The sequence below is a fragment of the Bos indicus x Bos taurus genome, chromosome 10, assembly GCF_003369695.1.
Source record: "Bos indicus x Bos taurus breed Angus x Brahman F1 hybrid chromosome 10, Bos_hybrid_MaternalHap_v2.0, whole genome shotgun sequence".
NCBI classification, from domain to species: Eukaryota; Metazoa; Chordata; class Mammalia; order Artiodactyla; family Bovidae; genus Bos; species Bos indicus x Bos taurus.
In genome coordinates this window covers 29326465-29343475 of record NC_040085.1, presented here as the reverse complement: position 1 = coordinate 29343475, position 17011 = coordinate 29326465, and the positions used below count along the sequence as shown (strand labels likewise).

The 17011-nt window shown below is 38.9% G+C and overlaps 1 protein-coding gene across 1 annotated transcript in view; it reads left to right on the top strand.

Annotated features, from left to right (window-relative positions):
- The window catches only part of FSIP1 (fibrous sheath interacting protein 1), a 218228-nt gene that overhangs the window by 44751 nt on the left and 156466 nt on the right, over window positions 1–17011 (top strand). The window contains exons 6-9 of the mRNA XM_027553499.1: window positions 419–517; window positions 2793–2917; window positions 4383–4493; window positions 12787–12945. Of these exons, the coding sequence (XP_027409300.1) occupies window positions 419–517; window positions 2793–2917; window positions 4383–4493; window positions 12787–12945 (494 nt within the window). The remainder of the gene's footprint in view (window positions 1–418; window positions 518–2792; window positions 2918–4382; window positions 4494–12786; window positions 12946–17011) is intronic.

The following is a 17011-nucleotide window of genomic DNA, read 5'->3' as shown; positions in this document are numbered from 1 at the left end:
TTAAAAATTCATTTGTTTTTAATTGAAGGGTAATTGCTTTACAATATTATGTTGGTTTCTGCCATATAATAGCATGAAGCAGCCATAGGTTCCCTTCCTCTTGAACCTCCCTCTGACCTCCCACCCCATCCCACCCCTCTAGGTTGTTATAGAGCCCCAGTTTGAGTTCCCTGAGTCATACAGCAAATTCCCACTGGCTGGCTGTCTTACATATGGCAGTGTATATATTTTTTCCATGTTACTCTCTCCATTTGTCCCACCTTCTTCTCCCCCTACTGCTGCCCCATGTCCATAAGTCTGTTCTCCATATCTGCATCTCCATTGCTGCCCTACAATTGCATTCATCAGTACCGTCTTTCTAGATTCCATATATATATGTTAACATATGATATTGAACAAATGATGTTTAAATCACTAGATCCTTCTTGTAACAAGCATGAAGATACCTTTTTCTCCGTGTTTCACACTCAAGTTCCACCAGAAAACTATGAAAATCATATACAGAATGTCAAACAAGGTATGTGATTTTATATATTGTCACAAGAAGATACTAGCTATATATACAAATATTCACAGATGAAATGATTTGATGTGATTTAATTCAGTGGTGAGGGGAAGTAGGTGAGGTTCTAGATGAAACAGGATTAGTCACGAGTTAATCATTATTGAAGTTAGTTGTTGAGGGTTCATTATAATAGTCGTCTTTAGAACATTTGAAATTTTGTATAATAAACAGTTAAATCTGGCTGCTAGTGATGGAAATCTAGTTTAAGTGAAAAAGAAAATTTATGAAAAGAATCCTCCTGGTAGATAGCTTCTTTGATTCCTAAGATCATATCCTTTCGCTAGTCATTGAGAGGGTGATTCAATTCCATAATCCTAGAGAAGAGACCAACTGATCCATCTTGGGTTAGGTGCCCACCCTTGGTCCAACCAATTCATCCAACCTAGCAAAAGCTGGGGTTACTACCGGGACATGGCAACTTCTACCCTGGATCACTCCCAGGATGGAGAGGAGAAGAGGACATTTCTAGGCAGATAGTTTTTACCAGACTATCTAAGATTTTTTCCTACAATGTATTAAAAGTGTATTTTAAAGAAACTATTATAAATGTAGACAAAGATGCATTTAATTTGATTTATTTTATTTTTTTATTTTTAAAAATTAGTTTAATTGGATGATAATTACAATATTGTGATGGTTTTTGTCATACATCAACATGAATAAAAGTTTTATATGTATAATGTAACAGTATATAACACTTTGTATAATTTGATTTATTTTAATGTGTTGTTTAAGAGAATATGAAACTTCAGCTGAATGAATAAACTTCAGATTTCAGTTAAAAAGACTATATACAACTTGGATTATGGGAAAGAGTTATATATTTTATATCTAAGAAGGCCACTCACCAAAAAAATAACTCATACTTTAACTATTGGTGTTTGTAAGTCACTCAGTCATGTCCAACTCTATACGACCCCATGGACTGCCTCCAGGCTCCTCTGTCACTGGGGTTTTCCAGGCAAGAATACTGGAATGGGTTGCCATTTCCTTCTCCAAGGGATCTTCCTGACCCAGGGATCGAACCCAGGTCTCCCACATTGCAGGCAGATTCTTTACCATCTGAGACACCAGATTGATTAAAGAATGAAATCTCAGTTATAAAGCGTAGATTTTTTTTTTTTTTTGCTTAGAAATGTGTAACTTAAATTTGAGTAAAACTTTGTTGTTGTTGTTTTTTTACTCAAATTTATTTTAGTCTGAAAAGAAATTAAATTCAGAGATCTAACACTTTTTATTGGTCTTTCCAACTAGTGTAATTAAAATTTATTCTTTAACTATTAAATTTGTACTGAATCTTTGCTAATGAGCCACAAAACACCAATTGACTAGCTCCCTGAATCCTTTTTATTGAGGTTACCTCTCATAAAACAAAGATAACTTTTAAGTAAGCCTGTCTGCACTGAGCTACTGGCTAGTGTTTTTTTTTTTTTCTCTAGTACTTTAATACGGCAGTTTATCCTGTTTTGTAAGGTGGACTCTATTTGTCATTTAGGAAGACTCTTTTTATGCATATTTTTAGAGCTTTAATGAAGGATTCGCATGGTCTTTTAAAAAATGCTTTAAATGTGACTACAGTGAAACCAAGATATTTTATAAAGGGGATAAGAGGCCACAAGTATTTTTCTTGCTCTTGTCTTGAGCACTCAGGGTCTGAACAATTGACGCTGATGCAAAGCTCTTCAAAGGTTGAGAAAAACTGACAAACTGAGATGGGCTTTAGGGGTTTGTGCAGATAGGACGAGGGACATCCAGAACACTTATGCCCCGACCTGGCTTAAAAAACAGGTTTGAACAAGAAGTTTATTTTTCTAAGATAATAGCGAATCAGTGAGTAGTAGGTAATGGTTCTGGTCTTTAGAGTAAGTTTTATGTCATATAAATACTAAAATAAAATACATGTTAAAATTCTCATGACATCAGCGATTTCTCCTTCATGTATATTGCTTGAAGTTCTTTTCATATCTCCCATGATTCCAAAGAAATCAACAGCAAGAAGTTTGACACATGATAATAACAAAAGTTTTATGAGAACTTCATTGTAAATTATGGTAGCACATTTATCTTTTTAAGAATAAATGTTTGTGTGTCTTAAGTTTCTGATCTGAAATTTAGGACCTTTTCTGCGTGTGTTTATTTCTTATATGTTTCAATATATGCTTAAGGTAAATTCTGGCATAATGGACAATTATAATTCTGAAAAAATTTTGAACTTTTTTATTATTAGATTCTACCTATGATGTGGAAAGAAATGAGTCAATGATCAAAGCAGAAAATAAACCTTTCTCAAATACAGAAAAGATTGAACTCAGGGGTAAACACAGCCAGGATTTTATTAAGCGAAACATTGAGGTATGTACCTAGAAATTTAGAAGCCAGAATGTGGGACTAAATGAGTTGCAAAAATGGAGATAGCTATGTTCGTTGTCTTAAAAAAAATTTTTTTTGACCATGATACATGTATATGTAATTGAAGCAATTTATATAACTGTAAGAGAAGTTTTATGAACCAATGCTTAATTTCACTATTTTCACTCCATCCTAGCCTATTCTATCTCATCCTACCCTCTTAAAAATTGCTAGCTGCAACTTAATACATTTGTTTCATTGCCCAGAAATGAATCTGGTTCCTGCAATTTGAAAAACATTTATTTAAATAATAGTTTTATGTACTGTTTCCCAGATTTTAAATTGCATATTAATAAAATTGGTTTTCTTTAAAGTAATGGGACTGATTTTATGGTTGGTGCATTTAGAAATTTGAGTGGAAAATGCTCTCGGCAGAGGTGGAGAGGTCAACTGGTTGTCTGCCTACTGGCCCTGCCTCTCCTCTCCCAGCTCCTGGAGCAGCCTGTTGTTTGTCTCTTGCTTTGATTAGCTCACTGATATAGAGGCTTAACTTGGTTTTAAAGGCTGTGCAGTCTGACTTGGTTTGTCCTCCAGGCAGACTTAGACTAACCAAGGGCACAAGGACTCCTGTATTCGACCAGAATGTGAAATAATTTATAGCAAGAAATAAAAGTATGGTGAACAGAAGGTTCATGGCAAGCCACTCAGGCAGTTAAGTCACTAGAAAGCTACATTGATAAGTGTGACGTTTTAAGAGGAGAGAGTTAAGTAATTCTTCATAGTTCAAGCCTGATGTTTTCCACAATTAGCATGTCTTTTCCAGGGAGACTGGATTCATGGGTCAGCCTGCCACTGCCAGGACTGGCCTCTGGGACTCTTGACTTTTATGTGCTCCATGTTCCTATGATCTGAAAGAAACCTTTGCCAGCTTGCTCTTTTTGCACTGGCTCATTGTTTGTTGACTTAATGTATAATTTTCCAAGAGCAGTAGGGTTTTCCCCACATCCAAGTTCTTGCTGACACAGATAGCAGTTCCACCATAGATTTTCCTTTTTCCTTTTATCAATAGTAACTGAATCCTATTTAAACTCCTGATGTGATAGTCTTGAAACTTAAAAGCCGTTTCATTTAGTGGATATATATCACATAGAAAGTGGTAAGATTCCTCCCAAATGTCTCAGCAAGTATGTTGCATTTGATACATTTAATATAAAGAGAGGTTTGCAAACTGCCCATGTTTTATTTTTTATATAAAATGTTTGTTGAGATGGTTGAATATCTTTGCTTGGATAATGGAGCTCTTCCAAAATTTAGAATAAAACAAAATTACCCAGCAAATGAAAATGCCTAATATAACAAATTTTGCCTTAGTGAATCTGTATTGTAGAAGCCTCAGATTCCATTTTAATTTTTCCTGAACTATGAGTTGCTTTGAGTATTTAATATTTTCTTTTGATACATTCTGTAGTTGGCCAAGAATTCAGGAAAACCTGTGGTTATGATTGACAGAGAAAAGGAAAAGCTGGTTGAACTTTTGAAGGACTTAGACGATAGTGATTCAGGGCTGTCCAGTTCTGAGGTAAGTAAACTCTGATATTCTACAGGCTCCACATGTCTTAATTTTTATTTTTAAAATCATATTGTTGATCAAATAGCAAAAATTGCAGTAATTTTTCAAATTATGAGGCAATATTTTTAACTTAAAAAAATCCTGTTTTACAATTTTATTTTTATCAAAATTTTCCAATTTATTCTTGTTGATTCATTATTGACTCTCTTATGGCATTATAAGAGTGGCCTACACGTTGGTTTTCACAATAATACCCTCTGCCTGTGATGTGACGGGCTTGCTCATTGATGACATAGAGATATGTTTCTCTGGATCCTTTTTTTTGGACATTTCTTATTATCCCTAAACCAATTCCACATAATTTCAGTGTAATCTTTAGTAATCCTTAAGAGCACCATCCAGCTCCTGTCCAGGTAATGTTGGGTATTCAGTTCCCTGAAGAGTCTGGGGCAAGCACAGGCTGAGTCTGAGGAGTGAATCCATGGTGTGAATGTGAGTATTTACAGGGCCTGGGCAGGTCACGTGAGTAACGCAGGCTCAACATTTGCACTTGTTTGCATACTAAACTTCTAGCTCTGTTCTTACTTCCACAAAGAAATACATTGTCCTGTGTTCCTTGAAACTCTTAGCGCTGTCATCTAATTTTTATTCTCCTGTGTTTAATAGAGATAATACGGTGACTGCTGCTGACACCCTGGAGCAGCCTTTTACCTAGCACATCTGTGCATCCATCCCCTGCTGTGACTCCTTCTCTGGAGAATTGTCCTGGGCCAAATGGGAGCTGACCAGTCCAGGAAAGGATGGCACCCGCCCCCCCGACCCCGCCCGGCCCCTTTGTTTCCTCACCTTGAAATAGGATGAGCTGTGTGCTGCAGTTTGTCCTCCAGAGCTTCCCCAGGGGTCAGTCGGTCTTCAGCTGAGACAACACCCTTGTCTGGCTTTGTTCCCTTGTTCCTAGCCTGCTTTCCTCACACCTCTAATCCTGAAAGCACTCTTCCGCTAAGTCACTTAAACAGGAATCTCTGCCTCAGGTTCTGGGTCTAGGGAACCCAGCCTAAGACATGTAGGTTCAGAGGGCAGTTTTAGCTCTGGCTAAAAAGCAGTGCATGTGCAGCAATACCTGGGCCAGTATGCCAGTCAGTGGCTGCTGCTGCCTAGAAATCCCTGCCCAGGGCTGCCTGGATCCTCCAATTTGTCAAGAGAAACTAGAAATTCAGATTAAAAAAAAACCAATTCTCTATAATTCCCACTCCAAGAAAGGCTGGTGTATATTCCTCCAGGTTATGTATTCACAGCTGACACTGTGTTCTGGCGAAATGGAAAATGGATCTGCAGACACTGGAGGTGGTTTAGGAGAGTGGTTGAGTGCTGGCTTTGGCAGACTGGCTAGAAAGCAGGATCTGTCACTTCCCAGTTCTGTCACCTTAGAAAGTTAGGTCTTCTCAGCTCAGTTTCTCCTGGACAGAAATCTAAAATGGTCTCACTGGACTAGGATCAGAGTGTTGGCAGTGGGCTGCTTTCCTTTCTAGAGGTTCTTCAATAATTAATTAATTTCTAAAATCTTACGTCTTAACAGGGCAGGATCTTTGGTATGCTTTGATTTCCCTCTTCTCCCATTTCTCTAGAATGCATTGAAATCACTTGGAATTTTAGTTCCAGGATGTTATAAGTTTTCCTTTTCAGGATGTTATAAGTTTTCCTTTTAAAAATAGTATGCTTCTTATATTTCAGGAATCTTTCTCAACAGTAGCCAAATTTTAAAACCGCCTTATTACCTGTGTATTTAAACTCAACTAATTGTTTATTGGGGCTTCTCTGATGGCTCAGTGGTAAAGAATTGGCTGCAATGGAGGAGAGGCAGGAGTTGTGAGTTTGATCCCTGGGTCAGGAAGATCCCCTGGAGGAGGAAATGGCAACCCATTGCAATATTCTTGCCTGGAAAATCCCATGGAAAGAGGAGCCTGGTGGGCTATAGTCCATGGGGTCAAAATCATTTTTCCTGAGTTATTTTTCTGGAATTAAAAGAATTCCCCTAAATATGATGGTGTGTAGATAATTTTTGAGTGTTTGCATATTCAAAAATTAATTCTTCTCCCACTTGAAAAGTGAAAGTGAAAGTGAAGTCTCTCAGTCGTGTCCAACTCTTTGTGACCCCGTGGACTGTAGCCCACCAGGCTCCTCTGTCCATGGGATTCTCCAGGCAAGAATACTGGAGTGGGTTGCCATTTCCTTCTCCAGGGGATCTTCCCAACCCAGGGATCCAACCCGGGTCTCCTGCATTGCTGGCAGATGCTTTAACTGCTGAGCTACCAGGGAAGCCCATATCTCCCCCTTGAATGATGGCTTCAAATGGTAGCTTTAAATGGTGTTAACTAAATTCTAGATGTAAAATCCTTTCTGGAAGCTTGTAGGATTTTTCTCTTTATTTTTGAGTTCACCAATTTTGTCAGAACTTATTTGTGTACATCTTTAAAAATATTTTTGTCTTGCATGGCATCTTCTATGTAGGCACTTTTTACATGAAGGTTCAATTTTTTCATCTGTTCAGAAAATTATCTTCTGTTATTTCTTCTCTTCTGTCATCTCTTTTTCTTTCCTTTTGGGATTCCTATAAAGTGGGTATCAGGTGGGAATGGGATTAACTGCAAGTCACAGAAAACTTTAAAAACCATGACTTAAATAAGAAACCTACTTTTTTTTTTTTTTTGTGACAAGAAATCCAAGTGTAAGTAGCTAGTGTCTTTTGATCTTCTTGACTCATGGTCTTAATGTGTTTTGTTTTTCAGCATGCAAGATGACTGCTATATCTGTAGATAATGTGTAAATTTTCCAGGCAGAAAGAAAGGGGGAAAGGAAAGGGTAAAAGAGATACCTCTGAAGCTTTGCCTTTTCGCTTGGGAAGCTGTGGTCTCCCCATGACTTCCACCTGCACCTCACCGGCCAAGCTAAGACTGCACATGGTCATTCATTTCATACAGCTGTGCAGTCAAGACCGGGGATCCAAGGATTTTACTTCTTGTTATTTTAGCAGAGAAAGGTGAAGGAGGAGGACATTGGAAAAGGGGACCAGGTCAGTCTATGTACCAAGCCCATACATGGGTATAGAATCTCCTCCAGGATCTCTCCTCCAGGCCTTCAAGTATTTTTCTCATAATCTTTATCCTTTTTGTCCTTTTGCTCATCTACATTCATTTTACAGTTTTCTGAGTTGAATTTCAAACATCTCTATTTTGCTTACTTTGCTTGTGCAGCCCTCTTTTGAGATTGTTGCTATTTTTACAGTTATTATTATTTTTTAAACTAATATTTGCTGAAAGTTCTTTCTGCAAGTCCTCTGAGGAGAAGGTGTCCTTTTTCATTATCTGATGTGGGAGATATTTTATATGGAGATTCTATGACGCCGGATAGGTGGTGACACATGATGGAATAGAGATCAGAGGAGGAAGACGTGAATGTGGCAGGAAGGGACTGCCATTTTGAGGAAGGGACTGATCTATCTATTGTTTCCTGAAACGGTACCAGACTTGTTGCCATGCTTCGGATTTGCTGTATTCTTTCAAGTATCTGTATGTCCTTTTGGAGTGCTCTGCCACTTCACCTCTGACAAATCCAACATAAAGATGACTAACATGGTAATTATGTTTGAATTCCTCAGAACTCATGCCTGCTGGTTGTTCCTTACAGTGGCATGTTTCATTCCATGGATGTAATGTTCTCTTCAATTTGTCTAGGATACTTTGAATTTGTTAAAGATTTTTCCCTGTGTTGGGAACTCACAACTACTAATGACTTTCCCCAAAGCCGGAAGCCTCTGCTGTCACCCTTCCCAGCAAAATGGGTTTTGCATCAGATCTTAAATTCCTCACATCTAAATCAATACTAGACGGGTGAATCTGATTGTAGACCCTCATTCTGGCCTGAATCCTAGCTGTAAAGCAGGTGGTGAAAAGCATTTTCTGGGTTCTGTCTTAGGGAGGCGAGATTCCTACACATTGCAAGTGTAGGCAGAAACACGTACATCATCTGCTGCTGCTGCTGCTAAGTCACTTCAGTCATGTCCGACTCTGTTCGACCCCATAGACGGCAGCCCACCAGGCTCCTCTGTCCCTGGGATTCTCCAGGCAAGAACACTGGAGTGGGTTGCCATTTCCTCCTCCAGTGCATGAAAGTGAAAAGTCAAAGTGAACTTGCTCAGGCGTGTCCGACTCTTAGCGACCCCATGGACTGCAGCCTACCAGGCTCCTCCGTCCATGGGATTTTCCAGGCAAGAGTACTGCAGTGGGGTGCCATTGCCTTCTCCAACATCATCTACTACATGTTAAATACCTGTATGCAGGTCAAGAAGCAACAGTTAGAACCAGATGTGGAACAATGGACTGGTTCCAAATTGGGAAAGGAGTACATCAAGGCTGTATATTGTCACCCTGCTTATTTAATTTATTTGCAGAGTACATCATTCGAAATGCTGGGCTGGATGAAGCGCAAGCTGGAATCAAGATTGCCAGGGGAAATATCAATAACCACAGATACCCAGATGATACCACCCTTAAGGCAGAAAGCAAAGAGGAACTAAAGAGTCTCTTGATGAAGGTGAAAGAGGAGAGTGAAAAAGCTGGCTTAAAACTCAATGTTCAAAAAATGAAGATTATGGCATCACATCACTTCATGACAAATAGATGGGGAAACAATGGAAACAGTGACAAACTTTATTTTCTTGGGCTCTAAAATCACTGTGGATGGTGACTGCAGCCATCAAATTAAAAGATGCTTGCTCCTTGAAAGAAAAGCTATGACCAACCTAGACAGTGAATTAGAAAAGCAGAGACATTACTTTGCTGACAAAGGTCCGTATAGTCAAAGTTATGGTTTTTCCAGTAGTCGTGTACAGTGTAAGTGCTGGATGATAAAAAAGGCTGAGCGCTGAAGAATTGATGCTTTTGGACTGTGGTGCTGGAGAAGACTCTTCAGGGCCCCTTGGACAGCACAGAGATCAAACCAGTCAATCTTGAAGGAAATCAACACTGAATATTCATTGGAAGGACTGATGCTGAAGCTGAAGGTGCAGTACTTTGGCCAGCTAATGAGAGGAGCCAACTCATTAGAAAAGACCCTGATGCTGGGAAAGATTGAAGGCAGGAGGAGAAGGGGACAACAGAGGATGAAATGGTTGGAGGGCATCACCAAGTCAATGGACATATCTTTGATCAAACTTTGGGAGATGGTAAAGGACAGGGAAGTCTGGCGTGCTGCAGTCCATGGGGTTGCAAAGAGTCAGACATGACAGAGCGACTAAACAACAACACACAATTTCCTTCTGTTACAGTATAAAACATGAAACATTTCAATTTCTGCTGCACTTAGTTGAACAGTTTCTTTTACTTCAGTCATTTAAAAAGAATTCCATTCAAACAAGAATTTAAAATTTATTAACCAATATTTAATCATTGATTCCATAGTTTTTACTTTGTGTGTGTGTCAGATTCTTATTTCTCTTAGGTCATACAGTATTTATATCACTTTTACTTAGGAAAAAAGATCAGAATTTATTTATGACTAATTAGATTTTTTATAATTATGTATAATTTTCATATGCCAACTTGCAAGTATATTTTAAATGTTTATTGCTATAGTATATCTTATATGGATATAGTATAATCTCACTTTCTCCCTATTTTCAGACTTTTTGAAATTATCCTTTATTATAAGTAACATGGCAAAAAAATTCAGTGTTTTGGGTTGCCAGAAATGGAGGCAAATTTTGGTTAAAAAAGGGAGAAAATGAATTTTTTGGGAGACTTGGGTACCTCAAAGGTACAGTGGAAAGTTTGAAGGACCAAGTTTGTAAACCAGGCAGAAATCAAGCAAATGGCCAGAAAAAATAGACAGAAAAATGGCCCTAGAAACTCCTCAGAAGCAGGCTGGTTCAGGGTTGCACTGCAGCCGCCAGCCGCCAGACACCCATGCTAGCGAGCACTGCCGCCGCCTTCCCTGCTCCAACACTGGCTCCTCGCTGCTGTTGCTGTCACGGTTAATCTCTTCCCACCTTCCTGGCATCTTTGAATCTCTCTCTCCCTCAACAGTCTAAGTCCAGGCAGGGTGTTTACTTCCAATTGACTGAATCTAGTTCATTTGCTTGTCTTCTTGATGTCAGTGGGTAGGGAGAAGGAGTGTCTGGTGGGGACCTGTTCCCTAGAGAGGCTTATGCAGTATTAGTGTCACTGAAGCAGGAACGGAGATAGGATGCTGGGGCCAGGGAGAGACACATGTTAAGTCTTTCTGCATAAGTTTTTGCATGTACTTTTTCTGGTTACCACTTAGGGATTGATCCCTGGTTTTAGAGTCATGAAACCAAAGGGCATGAAATTCTCATGCTTCCTTGCCCTCCATCTGCCCCTTTGTTGTTAGTGTTCTTCATGGGTCTTCTGTCTTCACGCTTCTCTTTGTGACCTCACCCATTCCCATGCTCTGAGGGTTTGAATCACTATAGAATTATGGGTGAGTCCAAAATACTTATTTCCAAGTCTCTATCTTGAACTTCAGACAAACATATTTAACTATCTGACATAATCTGTGGATATCCTAGGGATATCTGTGAATATTGAAAGGCCCCGAACAGAATTCATTATCATTTGCCTCCTTAAACCTACTGTGTGTCTGGATATTCCTTATTTTGATCCATATGACCACTATCCCCCTAGTTGATAAAAATCAGAAATTTGGTTTTTATTCTTGATTCATACTCCTCCCTCATTCTTCCATCAAATTATTTCCAGATTCTGTACATTCTGCTTCCTAAGTATCTCTGGAATTGGTTCTGTGTTCTGCATTCCTAGGAAACATTCCAAGTTCAGACACTCATCACTTTTCTTTTAGATTGTGGCTTTTTCTTCTTAACTGGATTTTCTGCCTACCATCTCACCCTCACCAGCTCCAGTTTTAAAGTGCACAGCTAATTGTGTTGTTTCTCTAAGATGTTACTAAGATTGATTATTTCCTTTAGGAAGCCTTCTCCAAACACTTTTTATCCTTGCTCTTTCCTGTTCAGAGAGGCTAGTTGACCCTCCCTGATCCCCGTGGAGCCCTGGATTTACCAATACTTTTCACACCTTGTTAAAATCTTTGCTGTCAAGGGACTGAGAACTCCTAAAGGCAGGAATGTGTGAGATTCATATTGAATCACTAGTGCCCAGTATAAGGCCTCCCCACAGTAGGGGATTTAAAAAATTTTTTTAATCTATTTTTTAATTGAAGGATAATTGCTTTACAGAATTTTGTTATTTTCTGCCAAACATCAACATGAATCAACCATAGGTATACATATGTCCAGTAGGGGATTTTTGAATGAAATATTATGAATGGCTTTTAACCTATGAAGAAACTAAAATTGAGATTGACACATATACATTGTTGATACTATGTATAAAATAGATAACTAATGAGAACATACCATATAGAGCAAAGAACTCTACTTAATGCTCGGTTGTGACCTGAATGGGAAGGAAATCCAAAGGGGGGGATATAGGTATCAGTTCAGTTCAGTTCAGTTGCTCAGTCGTGTCCAACTCTTTGCGACCCCATGAATCACAGCACACCAGGCCTCTCTGTCCATCACCAACTCCCGGAGTTCACTCAATCTCATGTCCATCGAGTTGGTGATGCCATCCAGCCATCTCATCCTCTGTCATCCCCTTCTCCTCCTGCCCCCAATCCCTCCCAGCATCAGCGTCTTTTCCAATGAGTCAACTCTTTGCATGAGGTGGCCAAAGTACACATATACATATATTCATTTTGCTGTACAGTGGAAAACAATACAACATTGTAAAGCAACGATACTCTGATAAAAATTAATTTATAAAACTAAAAATAAAAAAGAGAAACTAATGTTGGTTGAATGGCCAGTTGTGATCTTGAAACCCAAACAACTGAGTTTATAGACTCAATTACTTTTCAGGGACAAATTTTGAAAATAACATGTCCACTATAGTGTAAACATGATTTCTTCCTATTCAACAAACCACTTTTCCAGAGTGGAGAAATATGGATATTATGAGACTCAGACTTTGAGGCTAAGAGATTTATTCCATAGTGGGAAAACCCTGCAAAATATAAGAATATGCAGAGTTGGCAGATAATGAAACCTTAAACTATTTAATTTTTTCTTGTACTATCCCAAGTTAATTCTATTTTTTTAATTTAAAATTTTTATTTGTTTTTGTGAGGAGCATTGATGTGGCTGTTTGAAAGGTATATTTTGGGAAAAATGTAGTGTGAGAATGACCTGGTGACCCTTGTTTCCTTTTAGGGAGGTCAGTGTGGCTGGCTGGTCCCAGGAGAAGGATACACGCTTGCAGTCACCCAGCATCAGCAGCTTGCTGAAATTGATACAAAACTCCAAGAACTTTCTGCCACCTACCCAACAATTTTCAGCTCTTCTCCAAGACCAGAACATCAGAATGATAAGGTATATTTGATTCAAGAGCCTATAGATTTCAGGTTTGTATGTACCTACGCTAGTTCACATCGTTTGACAATCTTCTTGTTAACTAAAGAGATTTCTTCCCAGTTGCTTTTCCCATGACTATAATTGTAGTGATAGTGATTTCCACAGCAGTGTGTATTTTCCCTGGCTGACTTTCTGTTCATTGTTCTTTCAGTTGATAATTTGCTAGGATGGGGTTACTGAGGAAATATTTATTTTAATATCTTTATGACTTAAGCTAATTCTTGATCATGAACAGAGGAGAGGAGAGGGAAGAGAATCAATGCAGTACTCATTCCTTTGAGAGCTTTATTTCTGTCTGTTCCTTGGTTCTAGGAGTTAGCAATGATAGTCACCTGTCCCTTACTCTGCCACATTCTTCTAGCTCCTTTAATTTAACAAGCAGTGAAGCTCACCATATGGGTTTCCCTGTGGCTCAGTGGTAAAGAAAGCTGCCTGCAGTACAGGAGACTTGTAGGAGATGTGGGTTCAATCCTTGGGTCAGGAAGATCCCCTGGAGAAGGAAATGGCAACCCACTCCAGTATTCTTGCCTGGAGAATCCCATGGACAGAGGAGCCTGCTGGGCTACAGTCCACGGGGTCTCAAAGAGCCAGACTCAACTGAGTGACTAAACAACGAAGCTCGCCATGCTGATGACCTCTATCCTGTGAGGATTCTTCACTTGATAGTTCCCCCAGATATTCTTTTATGTAGCTCGTGGAAGGTGAAGAAGAGCAGAAGAATGGCAGCATCTTTGGAAAAGTAAATTCTTTTCCTGCCCTAGGTGTCAGTATTTTGTGGGATCTAGTTTGCAGTTGGGTGGTAATTTTGCCTGAAGAGAAAATGGCTGGTCATTTGTTAGTCTACTAATCCTCCATCAATTTTGTAAACATATCGCCAAATCATTTTCTTACGATATTAGATGCATGTGATTTTACTTGTTTTTTTAAAAATGTAAATAATATCAGTAGTCTATAGGTAATAATTCTTATTTATAGTGAATCTTTTCTTCAAGCTGTCAGTTGAAGGTTAGGGATCTGGATTTGGGTCAGTTGAACTACCTTAAGGGAAGGGAGCAGTGTTAATATGCTCCCAAGAAAGTTTGGTTGTGAGGGAACCTTTATGGAGTCATCACAGCTTCCTTAAATTACATTCCTAAGGACCAGGCACAGCTGCCTCTGAGCCCTTTACACAGCTCGGTGGTGGTAGTGGGAACCACTGTTTTCTGGACTAGGGGCAGAGTTCTAAGAACTATAGAATCTCTGTCCTCACCCAAATATACCCCAGGACTTTGACACATCAGCATTTTTGCTGCTAGTTTATTTATGTTTACTGGGTACCCATTCCCAAAAGGAGGAAGCCAGGACAGGGGAATAAAATTGTTCAGGGATATTCTTTGTTCTTTCTCTGTTATAGCTGATTTTTGTTGTTGTTATTGTTGTTAGATTTCAAAGGCTGCTGAGATCTCAAAGCTGGATAATGGTCCAAAATACAGAAAATGTCTTTTTCACAATCATCAAATGTTATTCTTGAAAGAGAAACTTAGAATTTAGAAATTTGTTAGATGACAATGATCAGATGCTGTCATTGTCATCTAAATCACATTTCAAAGTTAGCATTTATGATTTAAACAAAATATTTAAAAAATAATAAAAGGGAAAACCAGTACATTACTTAGTTGTAACATACTGATATTATATATTTTTATGTGAAACAAACTATATTTAGAGAAAAGATAAAACTGCATTTTGGGACTCCTACTGGATGCAGAAACAGAAATGTAACATCCTAGTTATTGAAAGGAGGTAATTAATGCTCCTTGTATGCAAAAAAAAAAAAAAAAATCTTTTGAGCTTTTATTAAATCTCCTGTTGGCATTTCCTCATTTCTAACTAAAACCAGTATTGCACATTGAATTTTCAGGCTAGAAATGCTAGCATGGCAGATTACTTTACGGATATTATTTTTGGATTGGAATTCTCTTTGAATAATACACTGAAAAGTATCTCAGGATAAACCCTGCATATCTATTCAGTTGATGAATGGCCTCCAATCTATTGCTGAACACAAATATTCATAACGCACAGTCATGGTTTTTTAAGCTTTCTGCAAACCATTAACTCATCAGTAATTTTTCTCCATGTTCCTTAAGAAAAAAATGTCTTTTAAGTGGAATATAAATTTCTATTTTCAACAATCAATTAAACAAATGTTAATCAAGTGCTCACTGTATGCAAGGAATTGTAGAGCGTTTAAAGATGAGTCAGGCACATATAGAACTGTGGGGTGAGAAAGCCTTGTTTCAGGTTCTGGCTTTTCCACTTACTGGCTCTGAGGACTTGGGTGTTAATTAGAAGCACTTTAAACCTCAGTTTCTTCATCTGTAAAATAGTCATGATAATATTATTCCTGAGGGTTCTTTTAAAGTGTAGGTGAGTTATAAGTTAATATGTGTAAAATACTTAGCACAGTGTTTGACCCCAAAAGATGTTATTATTAATATAATAAGTGACTTAAGAAACTTATTGCCTTGTGAGAGGCACAGAATATATATAGATAACTGTGGTACAAGACATCATAGGTAAGAACAATAGAAGGCTATGAGCAAAGTGCTTTGCTGGTTCAGAGGAGAGGGAGAAAGCTCATCCGTAAGGAATATCAAGAGAGTTCATTTCAAGTGAGGGATAGGAGGAGGAAGAGAAACCAGTGAGTGAGGTAGAGGAGGTCAGAGTCCCTGGAGAAGGCCACCATCACATAGCATGAGGTTGAAAACTGGTGAAAATGGGTGAACTCATATAAAAAGTCCAGATTTCTAGTTTCTTTTGAAAGATTAGAAAATCTGGCAACATTAGGCTTGAAGCACTGATTGACAAAGTATAGGACTGAGCTGAGTAGCAACTGCTGCTTTCCATGAAGCACAAGTTCTCCAATTTGCTACACCATCCATCACGCCATATTGTGTTGCCTACAAAACATGGGCCTACTTCTTGCATTTAAGTAACTTGCCCAGCCCCTGCCCAGGCCATCAAAACGTCTTTGAATGCCTGTTATTTCATGAGAGATGACGTGGTGGTGGAAGTTGAGTATCCAGATTAGTATGTGGCTTTACTTCTGACCTTAAAGCAGCTTGTAGGGTACTAGAGGATAGGACATATAAACATAGACCAATTTGTGCAGTGGGCCGACCATTCAGTGAAAGAAGTACCACAGTATGGGAACTTATCTTATGAGAAGTATGGAAAACATATGCTTGGGGAACACAGGGAAAGGAAAGTTTGATGAAGGAGTGGTATTTTAATAAGGAGTGATATTTTAAAAATTCATTTGAAAGTTTTAAAATTTTGATCAAGAAAATAAGTTCCCAAACAAGTTGAAACACGCAGGGTTTCTGACTTACCTGACTGTGGAAACAATAAGATGCTAAACTGGTAGGCACATAAGCCCAGGATGAATCAATAATTTGAGGGGCTCCAGAGAGTTGGAGAAGGCGATGGCACCCCACTCCAGTACTCTTGCCTGAAAAATCTCATGGATGGAGGAGCCTGGTGGGCTGCAGTCCCTGGGGTCTCGAAGAGTCGGACACGACTGAGCGACTTCACTTTCACTTTTCACTTTCATGCATTGGAGAAGGAAATGGCAACCCACTCCAGTGTTCTTGCCTGGAGAGTCCCAGGGACGGGGGAGCCTGGTGGGCTGCTGTCTATGGGGTCACACAGAGTTGGACACGACTGAAGTGACTTAGCAGCAGCAGAGAGGTGACTCTGAGATGAAGGAAGTATTGGTTGTTGTGAAAGGGGCAGATGAGGAATCTCTTCCTTATGGATTACAATGTTCTCATGTAGGTGCCCTTGCTGTTAGCTTCATGGAGATGTTTTAAAAGCAGCATTTGGCTTTCACATGTCTGATTTCTTTAGTGTAAAACAAAGCTTGTGGTCACTTTCAGAAGAAAGAATGGCTGCTGTTGCTGTAATGTGAGTAATATCATGTGGTTGCAGTTTTACATCTGCTTTTTATTTTCATTCATCATAGCAAAAGAGAACTAATTGA